We start from the raw sequence: 21,462 nt of genomic DNA on the forward strand, positions 1-21,462 counted from the left end.
TAAGGGTATCAAGGAGATGAAACTCCTTGACAGGGGAGGTAAATTGTTTCAGGTCACGTTGTGGAGAAAAGACAGAGTGAGAATGAGGGTCCAGAGGTGTCTGTTTTATGAGTACTCACTCACAGTTCCAGGTCTTCACACTCCTCCTTCCCGCCAGCATAGCATCCTGTGTGGTGTTCACAGGCAGCGTTAGCCCTAGCTGCAGCGGGGGTGGGCTTTCCAGGGTCCTGGCTGTGCCCTCCTTTCTCTCAATCAGTTTCTCAGCTGTGAGAAAGTGTGTGCTCCATCAGTCATTTTCAACTAGCCTAATATATGCTTGTAAATGATGCAGTTTCCAGTGCTTTGACAATTGAAGGTAATATTGTATTATTTGTCAAAAAGTTTCCAATGAAACTTAAGTGCCGTAGCTACCTGATATCATTTGGTGGTAGTTTGAATGAGAGCGTCCTCCACAGGCTCAGGCATTTGAGCCTTTGGTCCTCAGTTGGTGGCATCATTTGGGAAGTGTTAGGAGGTGTGGCCTTGATGGGGGAAGTATGTAACCGGGGACTCTGCTTTGAAAGCATACAGCCTTGCCATTCTTCCGGTTTGTTCTTTCTACTTAGCTCTTGCTGTTGAAGATGTGATCGCTCAGCTTCCTGTTCCTATCCCTAAGCCTGCAGCTTGCCACTGTACTGTCCCACCACGATGGACTCCTTCCTATTCCTCTGGATCCACAATCCAAAACAAAACCTCTCTATCCAGAGTTGCTTTTGGTCATGATATTTTATCCCTGCAACAGAAAAGTAACTAACACACTTTCTATTGTCTTTTCAAAAACACATAGAGCCCTGTGGTTGGTAGTCAAAGATGTTGCATCATCTCCTTTTCTCCTTGGAGATGCATTCCATTTCTTCCTTAAAAAACAAAACAAAACAAAACAAACCATATACCTATGTGTGTGTGTGTGTGTGTGTGTGTGTATAGTATCATATTGCATCAAAAAGAGGTAGAGAAATTGAAATTAGCTAACTTTCTGTGAATGTAAGGCTCCCTGTTACAGTTTTTGCATTCAATATTCTTTCTTTTTTTTTTATACTTAAAAGTTAAAATGTAAGCTGGGTGGTAGTGGTGTGCACTTTTAATTCCAGCACTTGTAAGGCAAAGGCAGGCAGATCTCTGTGAGTTCGAGGTCAGCCTGGTTTACAGAGCTAGTTACAGAACAGCCAAGGCTACATACCCTGTTTTGAAAAAAACCAAAAAAGAAAAAAATTTAAAATGTATACATGGATTAAAAACATGTATAGATGTGTAGCCAATGATCACGGCAATTAACATTTCTATTTCCTCGAACATTTATCATTTCCATGTGTTGAAAACCTCTGAACTCTTCTGGTTATTTTGGGATATGTTATTAATTCTAGACTGTTAATTACATTACTGTGCTATACATCAGTAGAACAAATTCCATCCATCTACCTACCTGCATCTTGGTACCTCTTATTTAACCTCCTTTCTCCTTCCTCCCTCTCCCCTTCTTAATCTCTAGTGACCACTGTCTCATTACAGAAGTTATTAATGTATAATTGAGCAAAACAATGTACTCACATTATGAGCTTTTCAAAGTAATTAAAATCATATTGGAAGTGTACCCTTTGGAAAGACAGATAATTGGAGGAGTGTGGTGTCTGTTACAGAGGCTCTCTGGATCCCCACATGTCAATGCACTCCTGGCGGGTGTCCGTCTGCAGGAGGATGCTGGGAAAAGGCAGCAGCAGAGACCTATCTGTGAGAGAAAGCAGAGGCAGCAAGAGGGCTCTGGCCTCCTCTGGTTGTCCTCTCTGGACTAAGATGGAATACATATAAATGCTCACGTCTGCAGATGGATTCAACATATGCCAAGAAGGCTACTTCATAACACTTGAAGAGGTTCGAAACCACCCAGCTATGCAGGCCCACGTGGGGGACTGGTGGACATACTCTCGATTCTTTCACTTGAAAGTAGTTGGCATAAGCTACTTCACAGGAACAGAGAGAGACCTAAGTGTGTCAGCAGATTTTAAGAGGCAAAACCATTTTGTTTTTTATTTTTAAACTATAGAATAAGTTGTAATGGATATTGCCACTAATTTCCCGAAAACAAAAAAAAACCCCACACGCTGAAAAAATGAGATGACTATTCTGTTATCTGCCACTATCACAAGATGGTTAGGGCTATCACCTGTTCTCTTATGGGGACCAATTGACTGACACTTCACTGATTGGAATGGAAGTCAATTTAACAAGGGCAACTTCGCAAATCCTCATTGCATGCTGGTCACACACAGCGAGCTGTTGTTTTATTCCAGTCTGTTGGTCACAAAGGGCAATGTTATACTATGACAATGACTTCCAGATTCCTGGGGCTTCATATAATAATTGTGACTTTTAAACGTTTTAATTTGAATTTTTATATTTTTGAGAATTTCACATTTGAGTGCATATCTACTACATATGTATGTTTAAGTAAGCATATAAAATAATGTTTCCTTATGACTTTTTCAAACATTCTTAGTGATTTTTATCTCCTTTTCTGTATTACTTCCTTTCCCCACCCTGGATATAGCACTCCCCATTTCCCCCCTCAGCACCTGTATCCTATGATTACATTCCACATCCAGAACCAGCTAGTGGGAGGTTCACAAGGTCACCACAGGGTTCTGGATTGATGTCTCCATTTTGTAGCTATACCATTTGAATTTCATGGCAGAAGAAGAGACAGAAGAATTGCATTTAAAAAAAAGTAACCTTGGGCTGGAGAGATGGCTCAGTGGTTAAGAGCATTGACTGCTCTTTCAGAGGATCTGGGTTCAATTCCCAGCACCCACATGGCAGCTCACAACCATCTGTAATTCCAGTCCAGGGGATCTGACACCTTCACACAAATGCACATAAAATCGCTCTCTTCTGGTCCCCATGGGCACTGCATGCATGTGGTGCACAGACACACACAAGCAAGACATCCATACACTCAAAAAACCTCAGAAGACTAAAATAATATATAAAAATCTTAAAGTAATCTTTCTAGGAGTGACCCCTGTCACTTCTACCAACTTTATTAGTTAGAACTTGTCCAGAAGATGTATCCAAAGGTGGAGTGGTTGGGAAGTGCACTGAGTGGCATTTTATAAACAGCATTGGTCAATTCAGGGGAAAATGTTAACTAAGAGTTGTTGTTTAGTAGTCATTCTATAAAGTTATATTAATTGCAAAAATGATGACATACATTAAAACAAGTATGAGTGACTATGCTGGCCCAAATGACCACTCAATTAAGTTGTAATGTATATATATATAAAGAAACAGCCTCAATGAGAGTTTCCTATAGTTTACAGAGCTCATAGGTATTAGATGTGAGCTGCAGAGGAATGTGAGTGAAGGGCCATTAGCATAGATCAGGGTGTGTGGTAGCTGAGTGATGGTCTGCCCAAATGCAAGCCAGTATCCTAATCCATAGAGCATGTGTGTGTAACTTGGAAAATGGGTATTTGCAAGCCAATATCCTAATACACAGAGCATGTGTGTGTAACTTGGAAAATGGGTATTTGCAGATGTAGCTACTCTAAGGATTTTGAGATGAAGAAATCAACTTGGATTATCTAATGATCCTTAAATCCAATGGCAAGTGTCTTTATTAGAGTGCAGCAGAAGGAGATTTGGCCATTAAGGGAGAAGGCAGTGTCATGTGGCCACATACTGCTGACCACCAGAAGCTAGAAGAAGAGAAGACTGAGTCTTCTCTAGAGCCCCAGCAGGACACATGACCCTGCATGCTTTAGAAACTGTAGTCACCAAAGAAGGAAGAGTGCATTACTGTTGTTTGAACCCCCTGGTTAGTGACCACTTTGTATAAAAGCCTTGGGAAATGAGTTCACATAGAAGTGGCCTCCTCTTTACTTTTAGGTTCTATAAAATGATGATACTCAGTATTTCAACATTCTAAGCGAGCAAAAAGGCGATGCGTTGCCCTGACACATCATTTAAGGGTTGATGGAGGAAGGAGTCCCACTATACATAACATGGAGCAGGAGTTTGATTATGGGGCTTGGACTGTGCCTGTCCACTTGGGGGGCTAGGGAAGAACCAACAGAAAGCTGCTCTCTCTGTAACTAATGATGGGTCTGTAGTTGCTGTGAACCAGCAGGACCAGAAGTGTGAAAAAAGCCAATGAGAGGTGGGAACGATCACGGTCAAAATGAACGGAAAGCTAAGAAGGCGCTAGAATCCCTATTCATTTCTCATCTCTTTGGACTTTGACTCTGAAACAAAGCTGGAATCTTTCTGCAACGCTGGCTACATGTTTCACTCAGGACTCCATAGCTGGAGGAGAAAGGAGAAGGAGCGGGGCTCGCTGAGAAGGATGCACTGGTCTGTGGATGACAGTGTGGACACAGACTTCACAGCATAAAGGCTTCTGCTTTGCCTCCACCATTCAAATTTCCCCAGAGATCTGTTGTAGGCATCTGTGACCCGGGGTCATGTGAAGAAGATAATTCTGAAAAAGGCGGCCCCGGCAGCTGAGTTGATCAGTGAAGGACACCCACACACAGTGCTGCTTCCAGGTTCTGGCCTCTGACAGAGCATCCCAGCATGCTCTAGGGACCCTCGGCAGACGAAAGCAGCCTGTGGACCCTTCTGAGTCCTCCCTGCCTTCGCTCATTTTTAACTGGTTTCAAATGCCCACTCTTATACACAGACACAACCATGAACTAGGGGTTAAATAATAAGATGCTGCCCAGGAAGGTTGGTGTCAGGTTGCGCCCACTACCTCCTCGCCAGCAGCACTCTGCCACCAGCCGAGTGACTGGCGCTTCAGCAAGGCACCATGGGTAAGTGAGGACATAACAGTGCTTTTGGGCTTGAATCACCGTTCAGGGAATGGTTGGGGTTTTTGGTCTTGTTGCTGTGACAAAACATCCAGCAAATGCAATGTAAGGAAGGAAAGATGAATTCTGATTCACAGTCTGAGGGTTCAGTCCATCATGGTGGGCGAGGCACGGCTGCAGGAGTTTGAGGCTGCCGGTCACAGCATCAGGAGTCAGGAAGCAGAGAGAGATAAGTCCTGCTCCTGCAGCCTCCTCCTTCTCAGTTAGGGTCCCCAGCTCACAGCATGGTGAGGCCCACAGTTAAGGTGGGTCTTTCCCACACCCATTAACCTAATTTAATCCATCTGTCACAGCATGCGTAGAGAATTACATCTTCTGTGATCAACTTCCGTCAAGTCGACAAAACTGACCATCAAAGAGAATTTCTGCAAGTGGGTGGTGAGTTGAGGCTAAGTGGTTGTCAGGTGGGTAGACGATACCTTGAGGCTTAGCTTCTGTCCTCCCTGGCAAAGCAGTGGTGACCTAGTCCCTATGACTGGGATGTAGCTGCCTACAAACCAGAGTGCCTGCTTGGTAGCCTGGATCCCATACCTATGGTCTGACAGGAAGAAAGTTGAAGAAAAACTGACCTATTCTTCTAGCTCCCCAAGGGAGCTAATGCTAGCATTTTGGTGGGACCCTCTATTGTCTTTTTCCTAATTCAAGTATTCACATCTTTAAAAAAAGAGAGAACTATATATTATTGATATTTTGTAAGTGTTTTTTCTCATCATTAATATTTCTCTGTAGTATTATTTATGCCAGTTGGATTTTCTTACGATGATCTGCCCTAGTTTATATGTGGAGTTTATATATGGCTCAGAGACAGGTAGAGGCCAGACTGCTGGGCTTCAAACCCCATACCTACTGTCTGCGAAAACACAAGCAGGTGAATAAACCTTTCTGATTTTGTCTTCTCCCTTGAAATATGGGAACAGAATCATGTCACAGGGCTGAGCTAAAGAGCAAGCAACTTCACATGCATAAGACACACGGACACAAATAATTCTGAAATATTTTTATTTAACCGGCATTTTGTTATTTAGATTATTTTCGGGTTTTCTCAGTTACATAAATACACTGCAATTAACGTATTCACTGCACTCTTGTTTCCAAAGGAAATATTTGTGGTCACAGAGTAGAATCTTATCCAGAGTAAGCTATACATAGTAGACACTGAGTGTCCATATGTACAAAGCACTGTGTAGAGGAAAGAGCACAGTTCACTTTCTTAAGATGTAGGAAGTGGTGTGTGTGTGTGTGTGTGTGTGTGTGTGTGTGTGTGTGTGTGTGTGTGTGTTGGGATGGAGTGGCATGTGCACAGGTCCAATGCTGTGTGGCAGGCCGCACAGGGAAAGACATGGGGAGCAGGAGGAGAAGAGAGAACATTTGTAGCTAGGGTCAAAGCTGTCAGGGAAAGAGAGGCAGGCTGCTCCTTCTGCTCCTGCACCTCCCACACCCCACATCACAATTCTAAACGGTCTCTGGTGGGTGGAGAATTTGTTACCTTGCAGAAGAACATCCAGGACTGGGTTCCAAAGTTAGAAAGTGGGATATGGGCGTACTTTGAAGACCAAATATTTAGGAAGTAACTTTTTCTGGAAAGGAAAGAACACATTAACAGCTGAAAAGAGAAGTGAAAAATGAAAGTGAAGCAGTGTGGAGGTAATGTTTGCTTGTTAGGTTTCTACACCGCCTGCTTATGGAAAAGTCAGGCTGTCAAACCTGTGACACCCCCCCCCCAACAGACAAGTGCTTCGTTCTCAGTTCCATGGTGTTTTGTGAAGTATATTTTGCAGTCAGTTCTCGGAACTCTACTGCCTGCCATCACCCTTGGCCATCCTCTCAGCAGAGAGCAGAACAATACAAGAAACATGAATTTGGTGTCAGATTCTCCTGGACTAAGTCCCAGTTGGGTGCCCCTGGCCATGGAACATGGGTTCTGGTTTCCACCATCTGCAAAACAGAGGCAATAATTCCGACCTTACGGTGTAGCAGTGAGCAGTCAGCGAGGCGATGCCTGTAGAGCATTACTCCATGGCTGGCACAAAGTATGTGACAATATTAGCCATCACTCTTCTTGTGCTACAAGGCGCAATGGAAATGCAAACCAATTTTATTATTGGCTTATGCAATCAGCTACACTCGCCCTTGAAATGCAGTCCAATAATTTCCCTAAGTGGGGCTGTGTAATTTCTAATTTTCTTTCTCAGACGGAGGTTGAAAGTTGGGTAATCACATACCAGGATGGCAAAGATACACCCTTTAGAACAATAACAGCAACAACAAACAATGAGATCACTAGTGACATGGAATCAAGATGATAGAGTTTAATACCTACCCCGGGGGTCTTGCATTTTAATCTGGTGCCAAAACCACTGCACAAAGGGAAAGGAGCAGTGGTAAGGGTTTAGGCCTCAAGCAGTGGCCAGGAGGCAATTTGAGATGATGCAGTTAATGGTATTCCTGAAGCGTCTGGGACACTCATTCATTCTTTCACTCAGCATGAATGTGTACCTGCTACCTGCCATATATTGCTCTATAAACTGCTGAACAAAATGGACAAGACATCTGCCTTTGTGCAACCTCTGAGAAAGAGCGGGGAGAGGGAGGGAGGGAGGGAGAGAGACAGGGACAGAGACAGAGAGAGAGACAGAGACAGAGACAGAGACAGAGAAAGACAGAGAGGAAACAAAGTAACAAATAACTAAACTATACACTATGTTAGCCAGGGAAGAAATACAATGTAAGAAGCAGAGTCCCGGGAGATGAGAACGGATGGTGGGGGTTGTCAGGCTGCAGTGTTTACTTGGGGTAAGATCAAGACGGGGGTCACTGAGGTGAACTCCGAGCAAGGTCTCCAAGGAGGGGAAGCATCTTCTACAGAAGATGTCTAGGGAAGGAACACTGCAGGAAGTAGGGACAAGTAGAGCAGAAGACAAGAGGTTTGTGTGTGCAGGACGAGTGGATCATTTCTGGCGTGCTTGGAGGAACAGCAAGGGAACACAGTACGAACGGGCGATGGAAGTCACGCACAGCCGTTCCTGCAGTCCTTGTAGGTTACTGTGACTTTCACTTAAGTGACAAAGAGGCCATTGGATGGTCTGGGTTAGAAGAGCACCATTTTAAGTGGGTTGTTCCAATTGCGGCGAGGAGAACGTACTTGAGGAGAGGAGGGTGACCAGAGAACCAGCTCCTGGCTCAGCCCTGGAAGGCGGCAGCAGAAGTGAGGGAGGTTACGCTGCATTCTGTCTAAGGTGAATTCCATGATACACTGATGTGGGGCTGCGGGAGAAATCAAGATGAGATGACTCCAGGGTTCTTACATGAGCAGCTAGAGGGGTCAGCCGAGTTGGGTTAAGGCCGTGTGAGGAGCAGGCAGGCCTGAATACATGAGGTTTCGGTTTCAAGTGGAGAGGGCAAGTTGGCTGGCGTCTGGGTCTGAAGAAAGGTCTAGATTGAAGATTTGCAGCTGACAGAGCCCCTTACTTAAAGCCATGGAGATAGACGATAGGGTCAGTTAGGGAACCTGGAGACAGGGAATGAGGTAGGCTAAGGGCTGCTATCTAGACCGGGTTTCCCAGTGGTAGGCCCTCCCAGAATGGGCTCACCAGCCCCATCTAGAGGGTCGTGCCTGCAGGAGGTGCTCTGGATTTTAACTGTGACAGCGGGTTGTCGGAGAGAAGTGCTTCATAGCTCCCCGCTAGGGTGGCAGAAATAATCAAGTAGGTAAAGGTACACTGGCAGCACACGTGCTCGCCTGCCCCCAAGGAGGGAGCAAACCTGGCTGTATTAATCTGTTCAGACATCTGGGCACCGCCGCTGCCTTGCCCACGAGGCTCCGCCTCTTGGGCTCTTTCTCTCTCCCCGCCCATCTGCCCATCCTCGCCCGTATGTGTCACTTCTACAACCGCTCTGATTGTAATTGATCAACAGAATCACGGCTCATTTTGCTGTTTCGTTCGGTCGATGTGAAAGAGGCCGGGAGTTGGGCACATTGTATTCCGTGTTCCCGGGATTCCCCTCCCAGGCCTTGCTGGCGTGGCGGTGGCCCCCCCAAGGGACGCGAGGGAGCCGCGGGGGGCCTCGGGAGGGTGGGGGTCTGCAGGCCGAGGCCCGGCTCCTGGAGGTGTGTCCGTTCCCGGGCTCGCTCCCCGCCGTCTCGCAGCCAGGGCTTCTCGCGTGGCGCCGCCGCTCCACTCGGGCTCCGGTCCCCGCCGCGCGCCGCCGCCACATCTGGAAGCGTTCAGCGCGTCTGCTCCGGCGCGCCGGGCGGGCGGGCGGGCGGGCGGGCGCGGGCAGGGGCGGGCGCGGGCGCGGCGGGGCTGGAGGGAGGAGGGAGGCCGCGCCGCGCTCTCGCGCCCGGTGTCTCCCTCTCGCTGCCTCTGCAGAAACAGCTCCCTGCCAGAACGGCGCTCGGCGCGGCGCGGCCCGGAGCGGCGGCGGCGCTTCCCGCGGGCTCGCCCTCAGGTGTTCGCGGCTGCCGTCGCCGAAGAACGCGGCTCGGGGCCTCTGGGCGATCGCCCTGGGCGGGCCGGAGACGCCTCGGCCCCCTGGCGGCTCGGGGTCCACCCAGCGCCGCGGGCCCGCCGCTCTCCCTCGCCTCGCCTTTGCGCCTCTTCTCGCTCTGCCTCTCCATTTATTATTATTTTTTTTCAAATGGTGTAGCCGCCAGAGGTGCGGTGCTAAATTCTTGGAAGGGGCCCGGATGTACTGAGGATGCATTACAATCTCACGAAAGGAGGCGGTAGTGGAAAGCAGCAGTTTTTGGTGTTTGGTGCAATAATGGGGATCAGGTAATCACCCGAAGGGAGCAAGAAACACTGCGGATCCACGGCTTCCTCGGTTTGCGCGAAAGCCGCCGGCCTCGGAGGAGGGATTCATCCAGACCCGCTCGCGGCTGTTGCTGCATTTCTTCCTCTTTGTGGCTTCTCCTTTCCAAGCAGTTGTTGGCCAATGGTCAATGAAAACACGAGGATGTACGTTCCAGAGGAAAACCACCAAGGTAAGCGAGACCCCAGCGCCGCACCCGGCTCGCCCGGGCTGCCCACGGCGGGCCCCTGTGGAGCGGCCCGCGCCGCGTGCGCGAGGGGCGCCAACGCCGTGCGCGGGAGCCCGCGGGAGCCGGCCGAGGAGCCGCCGTGCGAGCCGGAGCGGAAAATTCCCGCCCCTCCCCCTCCGCGGCCGGGCTTCTTCGGAGCATGTGGTTCCCATGAAATCCCGGGCGAGGGGGAAAGTTCCCCAAGTGTCGGCGCTGCCTGGATTTCTCGCCTTTGCCTCGAAAGCTGCCCGGCCGGTCGGCCGGCCGGGGCCACGGCAAGCTGGGGAGCGGCTGCTTCGGGGTCCCTGGCTCGACCGGGGCGCGGCGGGGGACGCGCCCGCGCGCGCGCACCCCGCGGAGACCAGTCCCGCGCCGGTGGCCCCCAGGCTGCCCCGCGTCCGCTCTTCCCGGAGCCACTTCCTCGGGCAGTGCGCTCCAGGTCGCGGGTGGGGGCGGGGGCGGGGGCTGCAGCTGTGCGTCTCAGCGCGCCTCCTCGCTCTCCATCTCGGCTCCTCGGCTCCTCAACACCGCCCACCTCTCCACTGCCGTTGACCCCGAGCGAGCCCACGCCAGGTGTGTTATTGTTGACACTCCCGTGTGGACTCGCACCTGAGGATGGAAGCGGCTAGCAGCCCAGTGATGTGTGGGCTTTGCTTTTTTCATGTTTTCAGAGAAGCATGAAAGGGTGTGACTAGCTCCCGAGGCTCCATACTTAGTGTTTCTCTAAGCATCTCCATGCTGGGCATCAAGTGTCTCCAGCTCCCCCTCTGATGGGGAAAGGCTTTCAGGTAACTCCCCACTTCCTGGAAACTTTCTCCCTCTCCTCCTCAGTCCCTATCGACAAGTTATTTTCTGACATTGCTCAGTGATTAAGGTGATCAAGCTGAAGTGTCTTGTAGTCTCAGGACGCCCTTTCTACAGGCTCTCCCTGCCTCTTTTACCGGCCCCTTTCTCTTGTTGCCCTCAGCAGCTACCATCCCTCTTCCACATTGTGTCTTCCCTTGCCTTGCCAGGGCACTACTTCCCAGTGACTCCAGAGCCCAGCCTTGTAGAAGGAGTCCCAGGCCCGCAGCCCCTTCCTCCTTTCCCCTATCCTCACTAACTGGGGACAGGGCCATTGCCTTTGCGGATTAGGGCTGCTGGGGAGCTGCTTTACTGTCTGGTCTTCCTCCATCCAGAAGCTGATGTGGGGCCCCGCTCTTTCTGCTCCCCATCTTGGGTGGCAGCGTTGGGATTTTGGCCTCCTTAAGAAGACTTGTCAAGGGTCATGGATACTGGTCTTTCATGCCCTAAGGGCAACCCCTGTCTCTGAAGTACCTACCCTCTCCTCCTTCATCTGCCCTCGAATCCCTTTCCTAGCTGATGGAGTTCTGGATGGATTAGGAGGAGGACAGAACGAGACATAAAAGAAAGGGTGATATTTTTGAAGAGTGGGGGTGGGCTAGATCTCTCAGGTTCTGTCCATGTCCTCAGTCTAAGCAACTTGGCAGAGAACTCGGTAGTGTTGTCCTAGCTGTGACTACCGAGGGCAAGGCGTCTTTGGAAAACAGGTATGCTCATAGTTTGCAGGGGCGACTGGTAGTGTAGGATGACCCCCTTCTTAGCTTACTTCCTTACTCTGATTCTTTTCTTTGGCCACTTGGCCTCTCAGCATCGTCCCCAGGCCCCTTGCAGGGAGCGGGCATGAAATACGGCAGCACCAACCCTACAGGTTCTGGAGAAGGGTGGAGGGGAAGTGGAGAGGAGCCGTGGCCAGGAACTCTACCTTTCCAGCAGGAAGCCCGCAAACACTATAGCAACCTGGATGGTACTCTCCCTCAGAGCTGCAGTGGTTACATAATTCACAGGAGCACTTTCGCCTCCATCCCCAGATGCGGTGCTTAGGTAAAAGAGCACCAGGGTCCTTGTCCCCCCAGGCCTCCCACCTGCTTTTCGCTGATTGGCTGGGCCTTCGAGGAGGGCTGGGGAAGGTGGTAGAGGTGGGAAGGACAGGCCTGGAGGAGTGTGAATATTTACAAGAAAGAAGTGGCTGGCTTAGTAACTCATGGGTGAGGAAACATAGTTGGGGGCTAGAGTTTCAGAAGGCAGGGAGAAGAGGAGCCAAGCGATGACCTCAGAGCAGCGGCGGTGACCAATCAGAGTGCAGAAGCAGAGAAGTTGCCAGGTGGCTGTATTCTTCTCTCCCGACTGGCTTGGAAGGACTGAATGTGCCTCCTTCCTGAAGCTTTTCAGTGGTGTGTGTGCACAGTGGAGTGTGTGTGTGTGTGTGTGTGTGTGTGTGTGTGTGTGTGGTTCCGACTGTGGAGGTCAGAGGCCAGCACCTTGAAATAACCTGGAAGCCGAGGAAGGAGGAAGGGAAGGGCCCTGCCCTCAGGCTTCAGGCTGGAGGTTGGATCCGCAAGCTGTGCCTCACTTCTGGTGCCCTATCAGCTCTGGTTGCATTCCAGCCTTCCACTTTTCGGGACTGATTACCCAGTGTAGGCTCCAGCTAGCAAGGGAATTTCTTAATAGTCAGCCATTTAGCACAAAACATCAGAATGTCCCCTATCTGCTGGAGACAAGGCAGAGGGGAGGGGAAACGCACTGTGCTTCTCTTTTACACGACCTAGCCATACGAGAGAATAGTAATTATTTAAAATAACGTAATAATATAACGATCACAGGTAACTCTTTTCAAATGGTCTGAGAGCTGCACGACTTGCCCCTCAGCTTGTGACGGTTAGAAGAAGGCTTGACATCAGTTTCTCTTTCTCTGCAAGTTACATGGAGGAAGCTGGAGAAAGGGGGCTTTTTTTTTTGAGTTCCAAATGCTGTTCCTGGGAATGGTTGGGCGCTTTTCAACATACCAACAGTGTAAGAGAATCAATGATTACTTATGTCCATAGAATACGTGTAATGATGGTTAACAGATTACATAGGACTTAATGCACCTCACGCTGGGTGTTAGGTAAATACGGTCTCCTAAAATGGTGTGTGTGTGTGTGTGTGTGTGTGTGTGTGTGTGTGTGTGTGTGTTAATTTAAATCTCCTATTAAGTAGAGACTCATTCTGGGAGAGCAGATGCTGCAGGATAACAGTGCTTTGTCAACATAGTGGTGAACCACTGGGGCGCCCCTCCTCCCCCCCCCGCCCCCACACTATCTCTTAGTCTTGGAAAAGATTTAGGTTTCATTAAATTGCCTCTTCTACCCAAGACTGCTTTGGGTGGGTTCTTCCGTGAATAGGATATACTAAAGGAACCCAAGGGGATACCAAATAGAGGTTTTTGAAGCCTTGCTGATCTTTGTCTTCTACTTTATAGTGTAAGTGGGAGCTCATAGCAAGGGCTTGGATGCACAATTGACTATAATTGACTTGCAGGAACAGACTCTTCAGGACTAACAGTAGAGCTGACTTCTGCCTCCCCCAGTAGGTGGCACTGCAGGGCTTAGGAGTCAGGCCATGGTCTCCAGGGCCATGGAACTGAGGAAAGACATTGGGAAGATGGAGAACCCATTCCCTCATGGCCTGGTGCAGAGTACCTTAAAGACCAGCATGTGTCTCCATGGCACTATTCACCTGAGGCCTTGCAGAATGAAGGAGGCCCCCGGAGCCTTCCATGGAGCTTCCCCTTTGGATTGCTTGGCTACATTGCACTTTCTTACCACTTTCTTACCTCAGACTCCTGTTTACCCTGGATATGGACAATGTCCCACAGAGCCTTGAGGGAGCCTTTGGATGGGCAGCTGGCCACATGCTGATTTCCTTCATGATTTGAAAGGGATAGTTTTAAAACTAGTGGGCCCAAGGCCCCCAAGCTAGACAAGCCAGAGGCAACCTGAAGTTGGGAACTTGGGCATGCTGACCTGTTTTCATCAGAGGCTCCACAGCATTTTCTTAACTTTGTTAGGGGGAGAACTAAGACCGCGGTGGGCACATTTCACAGATGATTTCTGCCTCAGCCATTTCCTGTAGGTTGGTGGCAGGAAGGAGCTGGAGACCTAGGTAGGAAGTCCCTGAGGTCCATTCAGTGTTGTTTTCCATCTCTTGACGTTCCTGTCTCTAGTTCTGCTGCCCCTGGTTTTTGAGTTGGTCTGGCAGATTCTATGAGGCCTGAGGAGCCTGGTTCAGAGGGCATGAGAGTGGCTGGTGGTACTCTCTTCCTTTTACAGTAATTCGGCCTGCCTGGTGTTCCAGCCCTGGGGGATGCAGGGGTTCCTGGCCAGCAGGCAGCCATACCAGCTCTTTCTTGCCATCTCCTGAAAAATGAAGATGAGTTTACTTCAGTGCCCACTAAAGAAAGCCCATGGCCTGCTGGAGAAACATGGCCTGAAGACATTAGCAACAAGACTGATTAGCAAAACAATCAGTTTCGTCTGATTTTAGATTCTGTCTTCTCTGTTGCTTAAGTCAATGTTGGGCACTGTAGAGGATAGCATAACTGGAATTTTTTGAAAAAAGGCATGGGGAATTGTTTAGCAAAATATCAGGCGCTAAATACTTAGCAACATGCTAAACATTCTGCTAATGAAATGACATTCGGAGTCATGGCTATCAGCATTGAAATCATTTAGTAAACACTTGTTTACTCTTCCTCAAGGTTAGGTAGTGAATAAAATAAGGAGTGACAGGACAGTGACAGAATCCCTGAGGGAAAATGAGATGGTTTTAGTGCCATTTCAAAGCCCCGTGCTTAAGCTGCCTCTTGCAGACAGAGCCAGAGGGTGGACACAGAGGTCTGTGGAGCTGAAACCTGTGCGTTTGATAGACAGTCGGCTGCAGTTCGCCCCTGCTTTGCTGATCACATGCAGATGCATGTCAGGAGACCTCAGCGGACCAGAGCTGCTTCCACAGCTTGGAAACTCTCGGAGGTAGTCGCTTGTCATGGCAACAAGTGAAGTGGAATGGACTCTGTGTTGTCCCCATTTTTCTGCTGAATATGGGGCCCTGGAGACGTTCCAGGGCTTTGCTTATGTTCTCAATGTGCTTTATGTGGGAGAGGGATCCCAGTGGGGGGACTGGGGGGCCAGGGTCACCTCACAGAGGGTGCCGTTGTGAAGACTGGTCCTTTAGAAAGTCAAGGTCCCAAAATATGACAGAAATGGACAAGTGGCCCTGGTGACTGAGCTGTCTGTGGGGAGCTTGGGGAGGTCACAGGGAGGTCACAGGGGAGACACTTGCTTCTTGTGGATTCCTCGACTCAGCTGAAGAAGGGAGTTAAGGGTTCCTTAAGGAACAAGTCTGAACCTCGGCAGCCAAGAGTCCAGTGAGGGTTGAAAATAGACCCTTTCTTCCCCAGGGAACCAAAGCAATGGTTATGTTGGCTTTGGGAAGAGGATAAAGAAAGCAGGGATTGATGGGCAAGAACTTGGCCCCTCTGTCTTTATCCTTCTAAAGTCCCAGAAAAATCTCCATGTTACATTAATTGCTAGATGGTCTTATGCTGTGTGGCTATGTGTGCATTTGCGTGTGTGCGTGCGTACATGCATACGTGTACACACACAGGGGCAGGAGGTAGAATTTCTGTATTCATGCTCTTAGAAGGGCCCATCAAGCATGGAATAAATATGATGTCTCCAGAGTTTACTTTCTAGGCTCAAAGTATTTGATGAGTAAAGGAACCTTAGGAAAAATTTCCGTTTTCACTTGAGAAAATAGAGGCTCCAAATGGGTCATTTGGGCTGGATGTGACTAGAAACTGTCCTAGGCTCTATTCCCCTCCTTCCCTGACCTTCTGAGGGCAGGGACACACTTGAGGCTGCTGTGTAGGGTCGTGCAATGAACCTTTCTACCTCTCCCTCTTCCTGGATCTCCTGCCTCCACTTAGGTACTGACTTAAATTAATGCCCGAGGCATTAGATTTTTAGAAACAGAGTTGAGGGGGGTGGGAGGTAGCTATCATTGGAAAGGTTTAAAAATAATTTCTTAAACTGCAGAGTGAAAGTCCATATGTGTCCACAGAAACACAGAATTCAGGATTTTGCTCCCCCTTCCTAGTAGATGCGTCTTTAAGCTTTTTTCGTTTCCCATATGCACCAAGCTGCTTGGGTTGGAGAGGTACGGAGTATCAGAATTTGAGAAAACAACACACTGAAACAATGTTGACAGCGTTTCCTAAGTGTGTCTGGGGGGCTGAGACACTCCGGAATTTTAGAGATGAAAATGCAAGAACAAGCAAGGGGCTGAGTTAGGGTGACTTACTTAGTACCTCAATAATGAAGGAAGAAGAGAAAACCTAGTTAAGATGGGTCTCGCGTTTTGACTTTGAGAGCTCTTCTTGACGCTGCTAGTCACCCTTGGTTGGTAAGATCCTAGGACCAAGGCTCCATTGGTACTGCTATTCCACCGTGAGAGGCAGGCCTGGGGTGGGGGTGGGGTTACCTTATAGGGCCTGTGCCGTGCTGTCCACCTTCCCAGGGATACAGCGCATGGTTCCCTGCCTTCAGTTTCAAGTCCAAAGTCAAATGGGTCAGTCTTCTGATGCACGGGCTATGTATAGATAAAAGCGGAGTGGATGCTACTTGTTGTTGTGCTTTCCTTCCAATGTCCGGTTTCCCAGACGGCTTCATCACTGCCCTGTACAGAAAGACAGACGGCCTGGAAAGGAAAACTTTGCTTCAAAAATACACCTTGCTTTTGGAAAATAGACCAATTTCGGTTTTTTTTTTTTTTTTAAATGGCAAAAGTTCTGGTTGTTTGTAGATAAAGAAAGGCAGTAGCTTCATTTGATGCTTTAAGGCACTTACCAAATAGAGAAGGGCTCAAGTATCCCATTTTAAGTTTCAGGATTAACTTTTTAATTTCCTAAAATAAAAACAATCTCATCATCAAAAAGTATGCATCTACTTTGCACCTTGCACTTTCAGCCTCTGGTCCCAGGATCTGTAGAGCCATCCATGTTTTGATTCTTATGTAATGGGGAGAAATGTCTGTACTGAAGCATATCCAGCCTTTTATATTTTAGAAAGGGTCAGGAGCATTACCTAATAGTTAATGAACACTCAGTGTGTTCCAGGTATAATTCTCAGTGTGTGGCATGCTTGAGCTTAGTATAGTTCATCTTTATAATGAGGTGGGTATTCACGACATTCCCAGGAAGTTGAAAACTGTATCTGCTGGTGGTTAAAAATAGAACAAATAAAGTTTGTTCTATTACTTCTCCATTGTCAGTCAGCTCGCAGTTACAAAGTATCTGCAATATCCGACTTACAAAGAGGGGAAGTTTGTTCTGCTGCATAGTTTCTGTGACCTGTTGGCTTAGTTGCTTTGGGGTCTGTGGTGAAACAGGACATCATGGCCGGGAGTGTGTGTGGGAACAAAGTTACTTACCTCATGGCTTTGGGAAGCAAAGAGAAAAGAAGGAGCTAGAGTCCCAATATCCTCTTCAAGGGCAAGCTTCCGGTGACCTAAGATCCTCCCACCAGGTCCTACCTCCTAAAGGGTTGATAACTTCAGAGATGGCTGAAAGCTGATAAGCAAGCCTTCAACATTTCAGATCAAAACTACAGCACTTCATGTGGGGAAGAATTGAAAGACAAATCTGTCCCCACTTTGGGAAAACGTCTGCAGTCCCATGGAGTGGTCCTCTGATTTGCTTTTGTTTCTGCTGTGAGGGTGTTGTGGATGAAGAGCTGAAGGCTGGGTCTTCAGGAACTGGGCATGGGGCTTTCTCTGGTCCCTTCTCCCTGTAACCATGTTCTGGCTAATGATTTAGTCCACAGTGTCTGCCAGTCTCTTTTGAGTCCTTCAGTTTAGTTAGGATTCGTTCTAAGCCTTGTTCTTGGATAGAGACCCTCTGGGGAGATAGGCTCTCTCTCTACCCTCCAGCAGCTTTCTAGTACATTTGCTTGTCCTTGCCATGAACTCCCAGGACCATGCATTATATGTCTTTACTTAATTCATTTTGTTTGTTTATTTATTTGTTTATTTGAGACAGGCTGGCCTAGACTTGCTATGTAGCTGAGGCTAGCCTTAAACTCCGGATCCTTCTGCCAAGTGCTCGGATTACAGGCATGTGCCACTATGCCTGGCTTTTTTTTTTTTTTTTTTTAAATACCATCTTTGTTGAGATATAATTCACATGACATAACATATATTCGCTTAACATAGCTTTTAGAGTATTTAGAATTTTGGAATTATCTACACTATCTAGTTCCCAAAAAGCTTCATCTGTCTCAAAGGGAAGTCCTTACCCTCTGGTGGGCACACTTCAGTCCTACTCCAGGCCTTGGCAACCAAGCATTTACTTTTGTTTCTGCGGCTTTTTCTGCTCTATTGACAGCAATAATAATTCTACAGGTGAGTTCTCCATGCAGATAATACACAGTAAATGCATAAACATGTTGGAATGTTTGGGATAATCTGTATGAGTTAAAAGGTAGAGTCTAGGTCATTTTGGAGTGGGATTAACAGACAAAATCCCAGCATAGAAAAGGGGAATGGGCACAAACTCACACTCCTAGCCAAGAAGCTAATTTGATTTATACCTGCCAGGGAAGGAAAAATGCATTTTTTTCCAATGGAGTGTCACTGGGTACATTAACCACACTCCAGGGCAGGCCCCAAGCCCAGGAGTAGTTGGCCAGTGCAAAACAGATATGTGTGTGTGTGTTTGTGTGTGTGTGTGTGTGTGTGTGTGTGTGTGTACGTACTTTTGTTTTGGGTTGACTTAGTGGTTTTTGTTTTTTTGAGAGTTTTATTTTTTGACTGTTGTTTATTTTTGATTTTCATCTTTTGTTTTGAGGGAGAGAGAAGTTTGGTAGGTGGAGACTGGAGGATCTGAAGGGGGTAGGGAAAGGGGAAAGAATGTGACCAAATTATGTTGAATGAAAAAAATAAATAATAAAAAATTAAAAAATTACAAAGAAAATAAAGTGGGTTTAAAATATTTTTGTGTCAATAATGCTAGGTCTGTGAGACTTACAGATTAATATGATCTTTTAAAATCTATAGTGTAAAATCTGTAACCCAGCCGTGTTGACTATATTCACAATGTTGTACAACCATCACTATCGCAAACGTCTTCATCAGACAGTATCTTCCTATGTCCCAGCTCCTTCCCTTAGTTTCATGGCATTGAAGCAACTTTCTCTCTGTATGAATTTGCATTCTAGATACTTCCTCTAAGTGTTGTTTTTTAGCTGGCTGGCTTGCTTAGCAAAGTGTCTTTAAGGTTCAATCATACTGTGGCATGTGCCAGAATCCATTTTTTTCTTTTTGCTGAATACTCCTTCCTAAGTCCATCCCATTTTCTTTATCTCCTCTTCTGTTGGTTACTTGGATGTTTCCACTTGTGGCTCTTGCGATAATCCTGTGCTGTAGGTCGGAATACAGGCACGTATTTGATTTCCTTTGGGTCTGAACTTTAAAGTAATTGTGCTAGCCATCTCTTTATGTGGCTCCCCAAATTTGATTCTCTTTGGCTGAGAATATGGCCTTAGGAAATTCCACTGTATCAGGAGTGAGGGTCCTGTGTGCCACTGGGTGCCCAGCACCCATATCTGAGATTTGACATTGAGTGTTTAACAGTTGATATCTCACCTCGAGTTCAGCTCTCACTTCCATGCTCCCTGAGCTCTGTAACTCAACAGGAAATGGATATTGGCAAGACAAAGCTGTTTCATCTGTTTCTGCTCTCTTCCGGTCTCAGTAGATTGTGTGCATCAGTGTTGGCTGAGTAGTGCCATGTGGCCTGGTTGATGACGGTCGCTGCCTCTAGCCATAATGCTGCCTCTGGGGAGAAGAGCATCTCAGGGCTCTTAGGTGGTGCATGCCAGCTAAGAATCGGATAAGGAAGAAGGCAGGAAATTGTGTGTGTGTGTGTGTGTGTGTGTGTGTGTGTGTGTGTGTGTGTGTCTGTGTGTGTGTACACGTAGTGGGTCATGAAAAGAGGAAGGCATCAAAGGAGAGTGCCGAGCTGACAGACCAAGGGAAATAGTGGCATGTGCTGTGGGGTGATGAGCAAGTGATGCTGAAAGCCACTTTCCAAACTTGAGGTAATCATTAAGTTGGTTAACTGATTAATCATTAAAATGATTAGAAGCAATCATTTTACTTGAAAGTAAAAATATACTTATTGGACTTCTGCCTGTGGGTGCTGAACTTGGATGACGAGGAAAGAAGTAAGTGCTCATTGCTGCCTTGGCTGTGTCCCTGTGTGTAGCGGTGTGTGAAGGCTCGGGCATGTGCTTTGACCCCCACATTAGTAGATTTCATGTTGTGGGGCTCTGCCTTCACTACCCTCCCTGATCTTGAAGACAGGTGCATCTGACCCTGTTCAGAGATGGAATGTGGTTGCAGTGTTACTTGGGTTTTTTCCAGGTTGATGTTCTGGTTGTCTCATCTGGCTTTAGGAGATATCCTGGGGTCACAAGTGGATTACCGTGACTCAGGACTCATGTTTGGTCTACATTAGACAGGATCTTATGCTCTGGTTTTCAAATATTTAAAAAGCAAAAATTTTGACCTATGCCCAGCTATCTGAAAGACCAGGAGATAAACTGCCTGTGAAATGTTTCTGAAAATGAGGTATCTCAGACCAGCTGTGTTGAAGACAATCCTAAACAGTTCTCCAAGCTTCACACAGAGTGGGATGGTTAGTTATTAACAAAAAGTCACAGGGCATCTGCTTCTTGCAAGGCAGTTTGTTTACAGGATCTCAGGCTTCAAGGGCTGCAGACATCCCTTTTACTAACAGAGATAAGACATCTGCCCACATACACAGACACACATACTCTTCAGCTGAATGAAAATACAGATTAGGCTTGGTGTTCCAAGAAGGTAAAAGTCTCTTAAAAAGGGTCCAGTGACATAGTAATAAACTGCTCCCTGAGTTTTTACCTTTATTCCCACAGATTAGTGTATCTCTTAGCCATGTTCAGAGCCTATTGTTTGTATAGGTAGCTCACAATTGATACAACTGGTCAACCTGCAGAGAATAAGAGTCTGTGGAGTGCTCAGCTCTAAATGGGACATCTGTATCATACCCCTTCCTCCCAAAGTTCAGGGATCATCGAGGAGGAGGGGATATCAAGTTATAATAGCCAGAAGTAGTTGACATCTTCAGTAGAACAGTATTGCAAGACATAACAGCACTGTTACACACATGAACTCACTGGGACTGCATGCACAAGATCTGTACATGATCAGGCAGACCAAAATCTGAGCATGGCTGGAGGATGTACTCATGAAGTCCTACCCTTAGCTGAGGAGCTATTAGTAATTATGGCTGCTAAGGGGGAAGGGAGAGTCAGTTTTCTTCAAGGATTTGGTCCCAGAGAGGGTATCCATGCTTCATAGGATGGCCCTCTACCCATGAGCATATAGGCAGCACTAAATGGACTTAATTTTAAAAAAAAGTATGTTTAGTTGGGAATGAAAAGTAGTGGGGGCGGGATAGAGAAGCTGTTGCAGGGGAGGAAATGGGGTAGTGTAGTTGGTTTTTTTACTCTTTGGGGGCCCATTACCTAGCTCACAGATAAATATACTGAGATTTATTCTTACTTATGAATACCTGGCCTTTGTTTGCTTGTTTCTAGCCAGCTTTTCTAACTTAAATTA

At 47.4% G+C, this 21,462-nt stretch overlaps 1 protein-coding gene across 20 annotated transcripts in view; it reads left to right on the forward strand.

Moving 5' to 3' along the window:
- The window catches only part of Cacna1c (calcium voltage-gated channel subunit alpha1 C), a 659,151-nt gene that overhangs the window by 90,898 nt on the left and 546,791 nt on the right, over positions 1-21,462 (forward strand). Inside the window, exon 1 of one of the 20 annotated variants that reach the window (XM_037204218.1) lies at positions 9,228-9,888. The exons of the other annotated variants lie outside the window; for them this stretch is intronic. Within the exon in view, the coding sequence (XP_037060113.1) occupies positions 9,840-9,888 (49 nt within the window). The 5' untranslated portion in view covers positions 9,228-9,839. Of the gene's footprint in view, positions 1-9,227; positions 9,889-21,462 lie in introns of those variants that run through there. 20 annotated transcript variants of the gene reach the window in all.

Source organism: Peromyscus leucopus, chromosome 3, assembly GCF_004664715.2.
Source record: "Peromyscus leucopus breed LL Stock chromosome 3, UCI_PerLeu_2.1, whole genome shotgun sequence".
In the NCBI taxonomy this organism is placed as follows: domain Eukaryota; kingdom Metazoa; phylum Chordata; class Mammalia; order Rodentia; family Cricetidae; genus Peromyscus; species Peromyscus leucopus.